This window comes from Nomascus leucogenys, chromosome 8, assembly GCF_006542625.1.
Source record: "Nomascus leucogenys isolate Asia chromosome 8, Asia_NLE_v1, whole genome shotgun sequence".
Taxonomy (NCBI): domain Eukaryota; kingdom Metazoa; phylum Chordata; class Mammalia; order Primates; family Hylobatidae; genus Nomascus; species Nomascus leucogenys.
The window spans coordinates 112,174,707-112,192,522 of NC_044388.1; the positions used below are offsets into that span (position 1 = coordinate 112,174,707).

Genomic DNA, 17,816 nt, shown 5'->3' on the forward strand with positions numbered 1-17,816 from the left:
CACACCTAGAGTCTGGGCGGCCCTGGGTGAGACCCCCGCTCAGCTGAGCCTGGCAGGGGCAGGGCCCTGAGGTCGGGAGTCTGGACTCGGCGCTGCGGGTTGGGGGCGCCACGGAAGGACCCACGCAGCCTCCCCATTCGGCAGGTGCGGAGAGCGGGGTGGATCTGCGAGCTGCGGGAGGGGAGGGGGCTGCAGAGCCGCGCTAAAGCCTGGCCGTGCGGAGGGGGCGCCAGAGCTGGGGGCACAAGAGGGCGCTGCCCAGCGGGGTGTGGACGGGGAGGAGGAAGTCGTCTGGAGGCGGGGCTTCAGCCCTGCGGGGACGTGGCGGGGCGTGGCCTTGTCGTTGTGGGCATGGTCCATGGGCGGTGGGCGTGGCAGAGGCTGGTGGGTTTGGTGTCCAGCTGATAAACACAAGGAGACTTATGTGCGGCTGGAGGACAAAGAGCCTTGGCTTGGCTCAGTCAGCGTATTAATCTCACCGCCCTCTGCCGGCCCCTCCCCAGCCAGCAGAGAAGCCCCAGCAGTGTGTCTGGGGGTCACCACCCTGCCAGCCACTGCCCTTGTCCAGCTCCTCTGGGTGTGTGGCCTCTATGAGACCCTTACAGCAACCAGCCCCCGCCTCCCTGGCCAGAGGGCACAGGCCCGGGCCTCCCACACTTGCTCCTGGGCTGCCCCACTCCCCACCCCAGCAAGGGTGCCAGGCAGGACGGAGGCTCTGCTGCCACTCTTGGTGTGGGCAGCATGATTGGCATGTTAGGAGGAGGGAGCCGGCCCTGAGCCCTGCAGGACCGCCCCCTGCCCTTGGCCCGTCCCTGATGGCCCTGCCTGTCCCACAGGGTGTGCGACTGCCCTCGGTCCTGCTGACCGTGCTCCTCAGCCCTCCACCCTCTGGGCCCTGCTCAGGGCGTTGTGAGCAGGGTCCACAGGAGTTCCTGGGGGAGCATGCCACCAGCCTTCCTGGGAGAAGTCCCCTGAACGTCCCAACGAGTGGCCTTGGGGTGAGGGATGTGCATGGCATAACATCCTCTGCAGTTTAGGCTGCGGGCTCCAGCCCTAGCCAGCTGATCAAGTGACTTGACCCACTTGTGCCTCAGTGTCCCCATCTGAGGAATGGGCCTATCAGTAGTGCTGGGAACAGAGCTTGGCAGGGGTGAGAGGCCAGCGAGCCTGAGGGCCCATAAGCCTGTTACGTTCGGGCCCTGGGTGGATGAGGCAGGCGTGGCTGCAGCACCGTCCGCCTGTTCCAGCAGCCCAGTGTCCCTTGGGCAGCCGCAGGGATGGGGGATGCACCCTCCGTCCGTGCGCCTAAGAGGGCCCAGACGGGACAGTGTGTGGGAAATGGCACACCGGGTCCCACACGCAGCAGATACACAGTAAAAGCCCGCTGCTTGGTCACCAGGCTCCTGCCGTATGCCAGGCACTGCTGGGGCCCTCACTTGCACCAAGACCGCTGAGCCGCGTCCAGCAGCTGATAGGTGAGGAAGGGGCAGCCCAGGAGTGAGCCACATGGGATGAGCTTTGGGAGAAAGAAAAGCCCAACAAGGAGGTGTGGGCAGGAATGGGAGAGGCTCGGAGAGGAGCGGGGGTGGGGGGGGCGCGGACAAGAGCCGAGGGGAGCGGACAGGAGGGGGGCGCGGACAGGAGCGGGCGGCGGTGGGGGGGGGCGCAGACAGGAGCCGGGGGCGCCGCGGACAGGAGCGGGGGGAGGCGCGGACAGGAGCAGGGGGAGGCGCGGACAGCAGCGGGGGAGGCGCGGACAGCAGCGGGGGAGGCGCGGATAGGAACAGGGGAGGCAGGCTGCAGCAGCTTCGGAAGGTGACCATCGTGGTCCCTTCCGACTGCCCTCACAAAGCACCGCAGGCCGGGGCAGCAACAGCAGACGTTTCCTCCTCACGGCTCTGGAGGCCAGAAGGCCAGGGTTGGGGTACCATGTGCTCAGGCGCTGGCGAGAGCCTCTTCCAGGCTGGCAGACGGCGCTTTCTCGTTGTGTCCTCACATAGCAGAGGGAGCGAGGAAGAAAGGGGAGCTTGAGAACACTGGTGGCTTCTCCTAAGGCCACTCGTCATTATGGGGCTCCATCCTCATGACCTCATGTAAACCTCAGGACCTCCTAACACCATCCCATGGGGCGTTAGGGCTTTGATCATGATGCTCCAGCAAAGACAGAGAGAAGTGAGCCGCAAGCTTAGACGGAGGAACAGCTGTCTGGGCAGAGGGAACAGCCTGTGCAAAGGGCCTGAGGCAGGGGCCAGCCTAGTGGGTGGAGGGACGGGGAGACTGTCTGGAGCTGACGGAGCAAGGATAGGGCCTCGTGGGCCCTTGTGTGAGACCCCCTCCCTAATGGGGCGGGGCCGTCAGGACCCAGCAGAGAAGGGGCAAGGCCTAGGCCAGCCCTTACCACCCCCCCACCCCGGTCCTTGCATGGAGAGGGGACTTAGGGGCAAGGCTGGGGCAGCAGGCAGGTGAGGGGCAGGTGATCCGGCACCAGGGAAGTGAGGAGGGGTGGGACTTTGGATCTGCAGTGAGGCAGGGACTGCCTGGATTTCAGACCAGAGGTGGGCGTGAAGGAACGGTGGGCAGCTGAAAATCGGGGTTGCTGAGGTCTGAGCCAAGCAGGCGGGGCGGGTGCTGCCCTGAGAGGTCCAGCAGGCACAGAGGGCGCCAAGATGGTCGATGGGCTTGAGTTGGCCATTGCACATAAACGTCTGGAGCTGGATGAGGACAGAAATGATGACAGTGTGACGGTCAGCATCGGGTGGCCATGGGGCGGTGCTGGGAGAAGTTTCCAAACGTTGCCCTTGTAGGCGGGAGAGACAGGAAGCCAAGCCAGTGGGACGGGCCTGTCTGGGCAGCTCAGCCAAGGGCACTGGACTCACACTCAACGCCTCAGCCGACTCTGCAGACAGAAGGTGCATTGAGCCGGGCGCAGCGGACCTTCCACCTACCGTCCATGCCTGGCCATGAGGGCGCCTGCCCTGGAGCCAGATGCAGGCTGTGTCTCAGAAGGGCATTTCAGCTGCCGCTGCAGCCAGGGCCCATCCATGCAGCGTCCTGGTGGAGGGCCAGGCCTGGCAGAAGCAGCTGTGCCGGGCCCAGGACCTGGAGGATGCGGTGGGGAAACCAACTTAGGCCCCCACGGCATTGGGGGGCGGCAGAGGGAGAGCCAGGCCCTCAGGCAGTGCACACGGGAGATGGAGCGGGGCTCTCACTGGGTGACAGCACAGACGTGCCCTTCTGTCATTTCCATGGTGTGGGGAGCAGGCCTCGAACTGTGTGGGGTCAGGAGCTGCCCTCAGAGCTACTTTGCTAATCTGGGTGGGGGTGGGCAGCTGGCAGCCCTTCCGAGAACAGGTCGTCGACCCCAGCCCCGTTCTGTCCCGTTCAGGCTGCACCACCCGAGGCCGGGGCGGCTCCACCTCAGTGCCTGGCTGGATCCTGAATGTGCCGGAGCTAACCCTGATCCCACCAACCACTGTGGCCACGGGGTGGGGATGGGAGCCCTGCCCGGGGCGTTTGTGTTGGGAGTGGGAGGAGCAGTGGACGGCCCCAGGTCCCAGCGTCCTGCTCAGGCCCCTGATGGCCCCACGTGTGCCTCTGGCTGCACACGTTTCCATCCCAGGCCCCTGGAGAGCAGGAGCTCAGGCTGTGTCCTCGGAGCCCAGGCGAGGCCAGGCCAGGGAAGCGCACAGCCCACACTCAGCCAGTTCCCAATCCCTGCCCAGCTCTCATGAAGCCCTAGGCATTCGCTGTGGGCTGGTCTGGGGCCAGCAGGCTGGAGGCGGAGGACCAGCCTGGGCCCCCAAGTCCTCAGCTCCCTCTGCTCCTGTCCCCTTCCCCCCAGCCGCGTTTAGGATGCTCACCATTTAAACGGGTCACATGGACAGACTCAGGAAGAGGCTGCCAGCAGCCAGGCCGGGCCAGGAGCTCCCCTCTGCCCCATAAGGAGCACCTTGCTGTCCATCAGGTGCCTTCTTAGCTGTCTGAAGCCCCCAGCGCATCCTCATCACTGCCATTCACTAGGTGGGGGCAGGACCCCCTTCCCAGTTGCGGGTGGAGGCTTGGACTCCATTTGATGGCACAATGCTCAGACAGCAGCCCCCCAGCAAGACCCAGGCCTGTTCTCATCCACAGCGTGGGCCTGTAAGGGAGACCCTGAGAGACCGTGACACTCTGGCCCATTTCCTCCCTCCCTCATGGTCGGGGCCAGGCTCATATTTAAATCAGGGTCCCGCTGAGGCTGGGGTCAGGGGGATGTTGGCTGAGTGATTCAGCTGTGCAGGTGAGGCTGGGAGGGGCTGTGTGTGGGGCCCAGTGCCTGAAATGACTGAGTGACTGCCCGCCTGAGCTGAGCCGGCGCTCTCCCTCTGTGGATGTTGTGTTCCCCCGCAGGGCCCAGAACCCAGGGCTAACAGTGGGGTCCGGGTGCACCTGAGGCCCCGGCACCCTGCCTGGCCATTCATGCTGCTAACTCTGACCCTTGATGCAGTGTGGTCTGGACGGGGTAAGGGGGTGTCTGGGCCTGCCCCCCACATCTGCCTGATGCAGGCAGCCACCAAGCAGCTTCACTTTAGGAGCTGAGCCCCTCGGGGGGATGAGTGCAGAGGGCAACTGCCCGGCCCAGCCCATCCCTGCCAGCCCAGTCTGATGAAGAGGGCACTGAGCTGCGAGGTGTAGTAATGGGGCCAAGTCTGCTGGTCTGGAGGTGCCAGGACTGGATTCTCAGAGCGCCCACTGATGCCAGGGCTGGCTCTGGCCCCGCCCTTGGACTCACACCGGGTGTGTGCAGGGCTCCTGGGCACAGCCTGTGTCCAGTGTGTCCACGGGTGGAGGGACGCTTGGTTCCCAGGAAGACTGGGTAAGGGTGGGCATGGGGGGGTGGGAGCTGTGGGTGATCAGGGAGGAGGGCCAGGGTCCCCCCGGCTGTGAGAGGCTCCCTGGAGATGTGCCAGGCATAGGGACAGCACAGACAGGGTCCTCAGTGTCAGCCTCGTTCTGCCGTCATCCCCTCTGCCTAGAACGTTCTGCTGCCTTTTCCTCGGCGGCCGTGCCCCATCCGTCCCGCCGCCTCCTCAGGGAAGCGCCCGCAGACGCTGGCTCTCAGCTGCAGCATCGGGCCCTTCCCACAGGGCTTCTTGCCTGGTTGAGGACATTCCCCACTTCCCAGATTCCATCCCGTTTTTCCGTTCGCTGCCTCGTTTCTGATCTGCCAGGTCTGTTGTGCCCTGGATACAGGCCCCTGAGAGTGCTCAGGGAGCGGCTGGGCTGAGGTAGGGCCCACTCTCCCAAACTCCCAAATCCTTTCGGGCCCCGCAGGGCTGAGGGACACCCGTCTCTGCCAGGGCCGTGTTGGGACAGAGGCTTGAAGGTGGGCCTGGCTGTGGGGCTGCCCGGGGGCCCAGGACAGGCATTGGTGGCTCCGCTGAGTCTGTAGCTGGCCAGTGTTGGGTCAGGCAGCTGTGCCCCACCACCCCACTGCGGCTAGAGGAGATGGGGGTCCCTTGGGTGGAGACATGGCCAGTAGGGTGAGCCCAGGGCCAGGAGGGATGGACAGGAGCCCGGGGAAGGTCCCACGGCAGAGCTGGTCTGGGGGATTCATCTGAGGCCTTTGCCTCCCTGACCCTGGCCCGCCCCACCTGCCTCCGGGGCACAGCATGATGCACCCTCAGGAGGGGGAATTGGGTGGCCTCACAGAGGTGGCCAGGGGCCACAGGAAGGGTGTCCAGGCAGAGGGAACAGCAGGACTGACGGGGGAGGCCCTGTGTGTGGCGGGGGAGAGGCCCGTCCAGAGCCGGACCCTTCCAGCACGGGGAGCCAAAGCCAGACCCCACCTGGCCCCACCCTGGGTGCGCCCCGTCTCGATACCTATCCCCTTTGACTCTGACAGTACAGTTGGGGAGACGCAGAGGACACTCAGACATGGCACTCGCCTCCACAAGCGGGGCTGGCTGTCAGAAAGCCATGGCCGGGCTGGTCCTTGGCCCTCCAGAGACTGGCCTGGCTCACCCGATTCGAGGTGCCAGGGTGGTGCTGGGCTGACCGGGTCCCTCTGTCTTCAGGGGCCAGACCCAAGAGGACGCAGAGGCTGAGCACGGAGACCTGGGACCTGCTGAGACTCCCCCTGGAGCGGGTGAGCCAGGGACACGGGACCGATGTCAGCACAGCTGCTGCCAGAGCATGGGCAGCAGGGTTAATGAGGCAGAGCCACTGCCACCCACCTCAGCCCCTGTCTGCTGGGAGATAAATGTGCCCTCCTCGGCGTGATGCCCTGCATGGACCCATCTGCCACCTGCTCACCCATGTCCCTCAGCATCTGGCCAGCTGTGCCCCAGGCGAGGCATGGTCCTCACACATTTCGGGCCCCCATGCTCCACCCAGCTGCTATGCCACCACACCCTCGGGAGCCCACAGACAGGGACAGCCACTCCTGCCTGCTCCCTGCCCTCTCGGACTCTGCACGCAATGTGGGGACAGCTGCTGCAGGTGCAGACGCTGCCTGGGGTTCAGCAAACCCACACAGACAGATTCGGGGGCTGCCTGGCATAGGGCCCTGGGCTGGCCCTGTGCCTGCCCTGTGCCTGCCGGCAGTGGGTGCTGTGTGGCCTGGGCCGGTAGCCTGACCTCTCTGAGCCTCTGGTTCCTCTGGTGTGGACTGTGTTCAGTTGTGGATGGCTGTCAGGGTTCTGCTGTGGGGCAAGACCCAAGGACGCCCACAGTCACTGTCGTTGCTGGTATAAGCCGGCGGATGTTTGTGGGGGGGGGGCCACTGGCCCTCAAACGCCCCGCCCTGCCTCTCCCGGCCCCAGCCAAGGGCCCACAGCCCCAGTCCTCTTCTCCTCCCTGGGTACTGAGCACCTACTGTGTGTGTCCATGAAATGGAGGCGGCCTGGCCTTCTTTTCAGGGTCCTGGGATGGGGACATTGGTTCACAATTGCCCAGGACATGCACAGCTTTACCTCTTCCCAGGAGCAGAATGGAGACAGCCACCATTCAGGGGACTGGCGGGGGCCCAGCAGGGACTCGCTCCCCCTCCCCGTGAGGAGCAGGAAGTACCAGGAAGGCCCGGACACTGAGAGGAGGCCCCGGGAGGGCAGCCACTCCCCACTGGACAGCGCCGACGTCCGGGTGCATGTGCCACGCACGGTAGGCGTCTTTAACAGCAGGGCCAGGCCAAGAGGGAGGAGAGCTTGGCAACTGCGCCCCAACTCCACTGCCAGCCAACGGGGCCAGGCCAGGCCCGGGCACTGCAGGGAGGCAGGGGTCCCTCCCCGGTGCACCTGGTGCAGTGCTGTCCTGGGACCCCGGTGGGGGCTCTGGGCAGGGCTGAGTGTTTAGCATTGTGGTCGCACCTGGCCTCAGAGGCCCCGGCCACCGAGGAGCCTCCTGGGGACTCTGGGCTGGGCTCTTCTGCGTGGAAGGCCCCGCCTCTCTCTGGGCCTCCGTTTCCATCTTGTTCACCAGTTGGGGGCTGGTTCTTCCCAGCTTTTAGGTGGCCTCTCTGTCTGACCCCAGCCCCCACCCTCCTTTGTTGGGACCCTCCAGACCCATCCGCTAGTCGCAGGAGCGTGTCCCTGAAAGGGACTGGCTGCCTTCACTGTGAGAGCCGGGCTGCACAGATACCCCAATGGGGTGCCTCTTCCTGAGGCGGCTCTTGGAGGCTCTGGCCAGTGAGGTCAAGCCTCTGTATCCTGCCAGGGCCCCGGAGGGGTGGACGAGGCCAACGCAGTCCCTGGGGGAATCCTGGGATCTCTGACACCTAGAGGGGGTCCCTGAGCAGAGGGGCCTGAGGGGCACCCAAGGGGCGGGTGGGAAGCCCCCAAGCCACACCCATGGTCAGGCCCTGGTGTGGAAGCACCTTCAGCTCCAGCCGGGCCAAGGTGCTGGGGCCTCTCCTTGTCGGTGCAGGGGCCGGGGCAGGACCGATAGTGAGTGGGGTCATGGAGGGGATGCAGCTGGGTGGCGTGTGCATGGCTGCAGAGCCCCTGGTGAGGGGACAGCAAGGGGCTAGGTCCACCCAGGGTTCCTCCTGGTCAGTAGCTGGGAGGCCCCACCCTGCCCTACCCCACCTGGGCTCAGGGTCACGAGTGGAGCAGAGGGTCACAGCCCAGCAAGCAGCAGCAGCGCAGCCTGGGGGCCACCCGGGTCCTCAGGGCTAGCCAGGAGCCCCCCACATTGCTGTGGCACACAGGGTGGGGCAGTTGTAATGACTGCCAAGTGTATGGGTGGACGGACGGGGGACAGACAGACTGGTGGTCAGACTTGAGGATGGTGGAGGGACGGGGGACACGCCGAGCCTGTGCCTGGCAGGTGTCAGCTGTGCCAGGGCCACCCCAGCCACGGGGGAGCTGGTTGGCGTTCAGGGGCACTGACGGGCCAAGTCCGGGTTCAGAGGTCAGCCTGGAGCTCCCCCAAACAGGATGGCTGGGTTCAAACCACTAGAAATAGTCTGAAACTGTTCCTCCGTGGGCACCAACCCGCAGAGGGGTGTGGGTGCCGGGCTGGGATTCGAAGCTCCGGAGGCTGCCCAAGCCCATCCTTCCCACCAGCAGGGCACAGCCTCCCTCCCCTCATTCAGCCCCAGCACTGCCCAACCATCTGGGCTGGGTCCATCGTCCACTGACGGGAGAGGTGCAGAGGGAAGGGCACCCAGGGAGCACCTGGTCAGGCCTTCCCGGCGGTCCCGGTGACCCCCCCAGCCTCCCTGGGCCTGGAGGGAGGAGCAGGACTGGGACCCAGACACCTGCCCTGTCCGCAGCTGGCTCTGCCCATCACATCTGGGCTGCCAAGGAAGGAGCGGGAGGCTGGCCGCATGTGTGGGACAGACCAGAGTCAGCCGGCCTCGGGGGCAGATGGCTTTCTAGAAAGCACAGCCCCTGAGAGCTTCCAGGTTTCACGTCCCCCCAACAAACTGCCCTGGGTCTGGGCCAGCAGGGCCAGGGGACACAGTTCCAAGTGTCCAGCTGCCTGGCCTAGCACTCTGGAGGCCTTGGCCAGTGCCCCAGGGAGCCCCCACCTGCTGCGGGCCCTGCTCCCCTGGCCCCTGCAGCCACCACAGGGCAGGACGCCCAGGACAGCCAAGATCCTGGCCCCAGACAAACGGGGTTCCCAGAGTCTGTGAGGACATGGCAGGGCCTCGTGGCTTTCTGCTGACCTGAACCCCACTGGCCTTTCTGAGGTCAGAACCTTGGGTGCCGCCGAGTAAGGACCGTCTGCACCCCGGTGGCAGCCTGCATGGGGACTGCAGCGAGGGTAGGTGGGGAACACATCCCTGGGGGATCAGTGGCCAGGTGGGCCCCCTTCCCCCTCTGCTGGGGTCCTCAGGGGAGGGCTCTCAGCTCTGAGTTGGAGTCTCATCTGCAAAGTGCAGCTGATACCGATACTGCGCCGTTGCTATTGTTGACCAACCAGCCCCTGCCCCTCCCCACCCTGTGCCCAGACAGTGCAGGAGCCTTGCAGCCAGCACATTCGGGGCTTTGGGGTCTGAGGCGGTGTGGCTGGGTGTGGTCTAGGGGTCCAGAGAACTCATCCTGGGGTGGAGGGTAGGGGGCAGGGCAGGGTTGGCCTCAGAGGCTGGAGACAGTGTGGGTCCAACCAGGAATGAGACAGAGGGGCAGCAACCAGAGGCTGGAGCTGAGCGGGCCCGGAGGCCCTTGAGCCAGGGCACTGGGGAGCCACCGAGGGCTGTGGGGCAGGAAGGGCCGTCCTGGACAGAGGAGTCCAGATGAGGACAGCAACCCGCCCAGGTCCTCTGCACCTGCCTCCATGGTCAGGCTGAATAAAGAGGTGGCTTTCCCCACCTGGCCCAGCTCTGGAGGGAGGCCCAGGGGCCCGGGCGTCAGCGGGAAAAGGGCTCTTCAGCAGGCTGTCCGCCCACACAGCCCTCCGGTGTGCCCGCCCACAGGCACGGGGAGGGGGAGGCTCACTGCTGCACTTGCTGGTGGAGTGTTTACAGAGTGTGCCTGTGTGTGAGTGCGAGCCCACGTGTGCGTGTGTGTGTGTGTGTGTGTGTGCGTGTGTGTGTGCATGCGCTCAAGTGAGCAGGGGCAGGTGCTAGGAGGGCCGAGCCCTTGCCCAGGGTCCTATTTAAGCCTCAGGCATCCTAGCCTTGAGGCAGCACTTGGCATTTTGGGCAGGGCGGTGGTGGCCCTGGGCACCTTGTGTCCTGCCCGCGCTCTGTGTGGCCAAGCACCCAGCGTGGCTCCCCGCTGCTGTGGAGAGAGCCTGTGATCCACGTGAGTCGGGGGTCCCTGGCGTCCTAACAGGTGGAGGCTGAGGGAGCACACAGGCCTCTGTGAAGCTGGGTGGGGTGGTCTTGGTCAGGGTGCATTCCCCTCCTCTGCAGGAGAAACTGGGCTTGTGCTAAAGCAAGAGAGACTAGAGTCAGACTTAAGGAGGGACTCTGAGACCTCTGGGAAGGAGGGAACCAGGACTTGGGGCAGGGAGAGGTTACAGCAGGGAGGCAGAACCCTGAGTCCCACTGGATATGTTCTACTGGGACATAAATGCAGGGGCAGGTGGCCTTGGGGCCCAGGGTCCTGCTCCTGAGGGGCTCAAGGGGCCCCAAACTATCCAGAGCCTCTCCCCGTACCAGGCACTGAGCCACGGTTTTGCACCTGTGGTCTTGGGCCCCTGCCCCCCATGTGAGGGACGCATTAGCCCCTCAACAGCTGGCCCCAGCCTCAGGGAAGGGGAGGGCTGCCCGACATGGGACCCTGAGAGGAGCTCTGCCATGGTGCCTGGGACATGGCCCCTGATGGGTCCTGCCTTTCCCGGGAGGGGCCTTGCTCAGTCCACCTGGGCCCCAGGTCACCTGGGGGAGCCCAGCTTGGGCCAGACACAGAGGCCCCCCGCAGCTGTGCGCAAGGTCATCATAGCCCGGGAGTCAGTCCCTTTTGGACCAGGAGGCCACATCCTCCCGGGGAGGTACCTGTGTGGCCCCCCCGATGGCACTCATAGATGCTGGCAACCCCAGTGCCACCCTCTGCCTGGACCTGCAGCTCCCAGAGCCCTGGCCTAAGTGGATGTGGCCCTCCCCGTAGCCTGGGCCAATTCTCCGCTCCCTCCTGGCTGGGGAATTCGGGGGAGTGGGGGTGTTGCCTTAGGCCTGAGCCAGGCTGCAGGACAAAGCCCTGCGGAGAGAAGGGGGTGCTAGAACTCTCCCTCCCCAGGTCTGCCTCAGGGACAGGAGGTACCTGAGGCTTCCGTGACAGCTGGGGACTGACTCCAGGGGCCAGAGCGAGGTGGGGTCTCTCCTAAAACAGGGCTGTCCACAGGGCCCCCGGCTCAGCTCAGGGGTCTGAATCCCAGCTCTTTTTTGCTCCAGTGTGACCTTGGGTAGGTCACACATCTCTGGGCCTCACTCTCCTGTGCCCTGGGCTGATTCCAGCAGACAACTGGAAGCAGGACGGGAGCCCTGCTCCTGGGCTGTAGGGGGTCAGGTGTCGGGAATTCCAGTTTTCTGTCAAGACAGCTGTCTGTCTCCTGGGCTGTGGGGGTCAGGTGTCAGGAATTCCAGGCAGCATCGGGCACCCAGGAGGTGCCATCTCCAACAACATTGCGTCTCTTGTTAACTCGTTCAGCTGTGAGCCCAGCACTTGCAGGCCTGGAAGAGGCCACCAGCCGTGAGATGGACAGGCTGGGGCCAGGCAGGGTGTGCCAGCACCGGTCGGGAGGTGGACGGGGCTTGGAACCATCACAGCCACGCTTCAGCCCTGGGGCCCAGACCAGGCCCTGTGAGGCTGGGTCACGGGGTGGACCTGCTTCAGCTGGGCCCCTCAGGGGGGCCACAGGAGACCACGCCCTCCAGCATCCCTTGTTTGGGTGTGTGGACTGAGGCCCAGGGCGGGCTCATTCCTTCAAGTTCATTCACAGACACCGGTGAGGGCTGTGTGGGGCACGGACGCAGAGAGCTCGTGGCAGGGCTGACACAGGGTGTGGTGGGCACAGGGACAGGAGGCACGGGAGGCTTCCCGGGATGTCTGGGGAGTGTTCCAGGCCCAGGCTGGGGAGGCTGGCCCGGGGCAGGTGACGGACAGAGGCCTGGACCGGGGTGGCAGCCATGAGAGGGGAGAAGTCCGGGGGAGTCGGCGGGTGCCAAGGGTGGGTGGCACGTCCTGGGGGAGGGGTAGCCAACAGGGGGCAGGTAAGAGTCCCGACCTTGGCCAGGATCTCAGAAGTGTGTGTGGCCCGGGCAAGCGGCCCCGGTCTCGTGTGGGGGTCTGCGGGGCTAGCTTTGGCTGCGGTGACCCCACTCCCTCCCCAGAGCATCCCGAGGGCCCCATCTTCGGACGAGGAGTGCTTCTTTGACCTGCTGACCAAGTTCCAGAGCAGCCGTATGGACGACCAGCGTTGTCCCCTGGACGATGGCCAGGCCGGGGCTGCTGAGGCCACGGCCGCCCCCACCCTGGAGGACAGGATCGGTGAGTGCCTCCCTTAGCCGGACCCTCCCTTGGGCTTGTCTGCGGGGTCAGGACCAGGGCTCCTGTCCTGCTTCCAGTGAGGAGCTTTCGGGGGCAGACCAGCAGGCCAGCTGCAGAGCACCCCGTCACCGAGGGCGCCCTCCACAGCCCCCACAGAGCTGCATCCCGGGAAGCATGTCATCAGCCCGCCCTCCGGAACACACTCGGACCGCATGGGCAGTCTCGGGGAGGGGGGTGGGCAGGGCGTGGGAGACCAGCGTTCTCCTGTCACCCCCTGGAAGCCCCAGAGGTAGGCGTGGGAGCCACAGCAGGGGGAGCAGCTGAGAGCTGCCTAGGCCGTTCAGTGGAGACTCCCCCAGGAGCCATGGCCCCAGGAGCACAGTGGGCTGGGCTGGGCTCAGAGGTCGGCTCACTGTGGCCGCAGCCCAAGCCTCAGGCTTGACCCCGCACTGGGTCCCAGGCCTCACCCTCTGCCCCTCCACAGCCCAGACCTCGATGACGGCCTCGCCCCAGACCGAGGAATTCTTCGACCTCATCGCCAGCTCCCAGAGCCGCCGGCTGGATGACCAGCGCGCCAGCGTGGGCAGCCTGCCGGGGCTTCGAATCACCCACAGCAACGCAGGGCACCTCCGAGGCCACGGCGATCCCCAGGAGCCGGGGGACGACTTCTTCAACATGCTCATCAAGTACCAGGTGGGCTGCGGCCCTGGGCGGGCATGGCTCATGGCCCCTTTGCCATCCACTTGTGTGGAGGCAACTTGTGTGTCCTGGAGGGTGAGATAGGCGCTGGTTCCACCGTCTCAGGTCATGTTTGAGGGACTCCTGGGGGACTCAGCCAGTATCACCGGATGACCACGGGTGTCTGAGCCTGAAGCCCTACTCCTGGGAACCCCAGGCTTCTGGGGACACCAGAGACCCCCACAGAAGGCAACCCCAGGACACCCCAAGCTCTGCCACCCCCCCCTCCGCCCTGCAGGAACTCAGGGTGGGGGCTGGGGGGTCAGGTCCGGGAGCTCATGGCCTCAGCGATTCCCCACCAGCCCCCACACCCAGCAGGGAAAACACGGGCCAGATAGCACCCCCAGAGCAGGGAGAGCAGGGGGACCCAGGGCTGCCAGCCGGCTGGCGGGACAAAAACAGGGACCATCCAGGGACCACACAGCGGATGGCAGGGGCGGAGGGTCCAGCCCCAGAGGGCAGAGCCAAGGCCGGGGCTCCAGCCAGGCAGCCACGCCGGGAATGGCCTCCTCACCTGTGTGGGGGTGAGCCAGGTAGGATGGCTGGAGTGGAGAGTGCTGAGCCAACTGCTGTCCCAACTAGGACCTCAAACTCGGGGGTTCTCGCCACCCCCGTGGGGTGCAACCACTGCTGGGGAGGGGTTCAGGGTCCATAGACTCGGGAACAGGCTGCGGGGGGAGGCCGCTTGGCCCACCATGAACCAAGCCGGCAAGTTTCCAGGTCCACCGTCCTCCCCACAGCAGAGAGGAAACCGCGGCCCGGGGCCAGGCGTCCAACCAGCCACCTCCAAACCAGTCCCACCCAAGAGGCCCAGAGTCCCCCGTCCACACGCATGCCTGCACCAGCTCCCGTCCCTCCTGATCCAGGCCCTTCAGAGAAGCCCAGACGCCCCCTTGGCCCCCTGGCCTGAACGCTGGAGCAGGCGAGGCCCATGGGGTCGGCCGCCTGACCCAAGGGGGAGCCCTGGGGAGCGCCACACTTCGGGCTCTGGAAGCTGAGACCTCAGGCCTGCCAGGGTCAGCCCCAGGCTGTGCCAGTTTCCAGGGCTGGGCAGAGGGATGGCCACGCATGCCTGTCTCTGGGGATCAGCAGATCTGGGGAGCAGGCGTCCAACACCGCCCTAGCCACTGTCTGCTGGGCCTGGCGCACCTATGCCCAGTGGGAATCGTTGGACCTGCTTTTCCTGGGTGGGCCTGCCCTGGGCTCCTGCGGGGTGGGGGCGGGGCCACCAGAAGACTGGGCTCAGGGCCGGGGCTCCCAGCACAAGACCCCAGAGCGAGGCAGGCCCCAGAACCAATTTCCTGGGTGGACACGGGGAAGCCCACGAACAGTGCACGCCGGCCTCTGGAACCGCTGCTGTTGACCCGCCCCCAACCACTGGGGCTGGGGAGGGTGAGGCCGCCAACTGCACTGTGTCCACCCAGTCCTCCAGGATCGACGACCAGCGCTGCCCGCCGCCCGACGTACTGCCCCGGGGCCCTACCATGCCGGATGAGGACTTCTTCAGCCTCATCCAGAGGGTGCAGGCCAAGCGCATGGATGAGCAGCGAGTGGACCTCGCCGGGGGCCCGGAGCAGGGGGCAGGTGGCCCGCCCGAGCCCCAGCAGCAGTGCCAGCCTGGTGCGAGCTAAGGCCCTGTGCCCACCGCCAGGCCCACCCTGTCCCCACTCCTGGACGCCGGGCTCACAGTCACAGCCATGTCCCCCCGAGGCCATCGCCGAGGACAGGCACCAGGCATGCAGCCCCACGGCCTCCCCGACCCAGGGCGGCAGGCTCAGGCCAAGCTGCCCGTGGTGGGAGGGCGTGCCTCCATCCTGGGCTGGCCCCCCATGGCCCTCAGCTTCCTCCCTCCTGCCCCGCCGCAGGCCGGACGGGGCCTTCGGCATGTCGGCCCCAACCTGGTGCTGTCAGACTCCCGCACCCTCTCCCCCGAGCCCTTCCCGTTCTGCCCTGCCAAATGTGAAACCCTGCTGTCTCCCCCACCCTCCCCAAAGGTGTCTCTGAGCCTCTTCTTGGGGCCACCAAGGACAGGGCCATGTTCTATCCCCCCAGAGCTGGTCTTGGGACGGCCGTGTGGCAGGCATGCTCCACCCCTCCAGCTTCATCCCGGGGCAGGGCTCCCTCCAAGCCTGTCGCCCCACTCCCCAGCCAGAGGAGGTCAGCAACCACAGAAGGCCCCCCAGACCAGGCATGGCAGACCAGGCTGCAGGGGCAGCCCTGAGGTGCCCCCCCGCCGAGTCCCAGGGCCCTGCAGGGGCCTTGATGGGAGCTGGGCCTGTCTCTAAAGCAGAGGGAATGGCTGGGCATGAACTTCGACATTCCAAAACCTCAAGCCAGGAAAAAGGGCAGGGCCTGGTCCTAGGGACGCTTGCTGGCAGCGAGAACAGTGCCCAGTCAGGGTGGGAGGTAGCACCAGGCTCTGTGACCCTCACCCAAGCAGGGGGGTCAGTGGAAGCTAGGGAGGTTTCACTCAGCTCAACCCTGCAGACCCCCCCATCTGAGAACCCCCCTTCTCCCACCAGCTGGGGGAGATGACATCACTGCTCTCTCCATGGGGAGGGGGCTCGCAGGGCACCGAGTTTGGGATCCTGAGACTGGCAGGACCTGCTGGAGCCTGAGGTGGGCCCCAGGGGCCTGAGGTTGCCTCCTCCTGTCCAGACCCAGCCTTGGCACCTCCCAAGAGCACCGAGGGCCCTACCGTGGCCCCACAGCCCCCAGGGCTGGCAGTTCCATCTAGGAGGGTGCCTCTAGGCCCCACTCTCAGGCTAGGATGGAGAGGCTGTCCTGGGCCTGGTGAGGTGACCTCCTTCTGGAGGGGCAGGGCCGCACCCAAGGGCAGGGACAGGTGCCCGAACACAGGGTCTCCAGGACGTAGCGCCCCCCTGCATACTTGAATGTACGTGCGTATTTATTGCTCACATGTGTGTGCCATGTTGTCAATGGGTCCTTTCCAAACCAAGAGGTACAGTTGTTTTTCTGTTTTTCCTGAAAAATAAAGTTGGCCAAGTGAGTGTGGTCCATATGGGCTTAGTCCCAGGGGTGGCCTGACCCGGGTAAGAGGCTGCACTGTGCAGAGTGTCCACAGATACCCACTGTCTGGGCCCTCTGAGACCTCAGAAAGATGGAGTTCCCACTGCATTTAACCACAGGGGAGCTGGGGCGCAGAGGGGTGAAGTGGCTGCCTGCTGTCACCACTGATTCCTGCACCCCTACCTCCTCATGCTGCCAGCCCCTAGGGAAACAGAGCATGCTCTGAGCTGACACCTGTGTGGCCAGGGCCAGCCCCCAAAGCAGCAGCCCCCAGGTCAGCCCCACGGCCCCTTGAGGACCCAGCCTGCTGCCGCCCACCAGCCACCGGGGGAGGGAGGTCCTTTCCTGGAGTCTGATCTGGCTGGGCTCAGGGTCTGGACACTGAGCCACAGTGGAGGAGCTGGGGGCAGACCCGCAGTCTTGGGGCTTGTCTGGGCGCTGCTTGTGGTGGGCGGCACCCCCAAGGGGCCAGCGTCGGGACACACAGCTGCGCCGGGCTGTCCTGCTGCCCTCGTCACAGCCCATCTGGCCGTGTCGGCAGCCACAGCCTGTGCTGGTTGAGTCCGTTGCCTCCTCCTCCTCTGAAGGGGCCTTGGGAACCAGAATCAACGTGTACTCCAGGTCCAGGGTCCCAGCCAGCTTGCGTGTAGTGGTACATGCGCACAGGGTCCAAGTAACCGTGCAGGGCCCAGGACCGCTCACAGCCAGGGAAGCGCAGCAGTGCCCCCCACGCCACTGGCTGGGACAGCCTCTGAAGGTGCGGCTGAGGAACCTTCTTGGAGAGGCACGCTGTGGCGAGGGATGCCCAGGCCAGCAACCATCCCCGGGAGGCAGGGATGTTCTGGGGAGGGGGGTGCAGAGTGGCAGATTAGGATGGCAAAGCCACTTGCAGAAACCTGGCTGTGGGAGTGGGGCTGTGGGGAGGGAAGGGCGGAGGCAGACAGGGTCCGGGGGGCCTCAGGCAGGAGCTGGTGGGATGCTTCTGGCACGCGGGGGGTGGCCATAGGTCTTTAGGAACCTGCCAGCCTTGGGAAAGGTGTCCCTCCAGGGCCAGCCTGGGCCCAGAAGTGCTGGCATCAGACAGAAAAGACATGGTAACGTGCACATCCCAACTACCGGCCTCCATCTCCCCATCTGTAAGAGGAGGGGTTGGCCTGAGCGGCTCTCCTCGCTCTAATTCTGCACTTCCAGGTCCGGACGGCTCCCTGGACCTCCCCCCATGCTGGTCCAGGCCCTCTGGAGGCAGCGAGGCAGCCAAACCAAGCTCAGCCCCACTGGCCCCTGCACTTCCAGGCCCCCAAGAGACCCCCAGCCAGTGCCTCCGAGGAGGAGCAGGCTTGGGTGCAGGTGGCTCAGCCGAGAGGAGGACAGTTTCCACAAATGGCACAGAAGGCTCCGGGTGGGAATAATAGAGGGTTGTTGGCTGAGAGAAGTACAGGGGGTAATTGAGGCAAAGCCCACGCCACAAGCACACTGGGAACAATGCCGCCGCGCCCCGGCCTCCCACGGGCCGGATGTGAGCTGGCAGTCCCGGCCGTGTCCCGCTGAGAGGGGCCGCACTGGGTCCCTGTCGTGCTCAGTCCTGCCCCCACCTCCCACCTCGCCCCATTCTCTTCCCTGCCAGAGTGTGGC

At 65.6% G+C, this 17,816-nt stretch overlaps 1 protein-coding gene across 5 annotated transcripts in view; it reads left to right on the forward strand.

The window, feature by feature from the left end:
• Window positions 1–16,165, forward strand: part of GPSM1 (G protein signaling modulator 1) — a 31,085-nt gene extending 14,920 nt beyond the window's left edge. For 2 of the 5 annotated variants that reach the window (XM_030818173.1, XM_030818172.1), the window contains exons 10-14: window positions 6,057–6,127; window positions 6,964–7,140; window positions 12,260–12,416; window positions 12,901–13,109; window positions 14,579–16,164. In XM_030818173.1, the coding sequence (XP_030674033.1) occupies window positions 6,057–6,127; window positions 6,964–7,140; window positions 12,260–12,416; window positions 12,901–13,109; window positions 14,579–14,785 (821 nt within the window). In that variant the 3' untranslated portion in view covers window positions 14,786–16,164. Of the gene's footprint in view, window positions 1–138; window positions 145–1,453; window positions 1,476–4,906; window positions 4,911–6,056; window positions 6,128–6,963; window positions 7,141–12,259; window positions 12,417–12,900; window positions 13,110–14,578 lie in introns of those variants that run through there. The other 3 variants (XM_030818176.1, XM_030818174.1, XM_030818175.1) reach the window with 3 other exon arrangements.
• The last annotated feature ends 1,651 nt before the right edge of the window (window positions 16,166–17,816 follow it).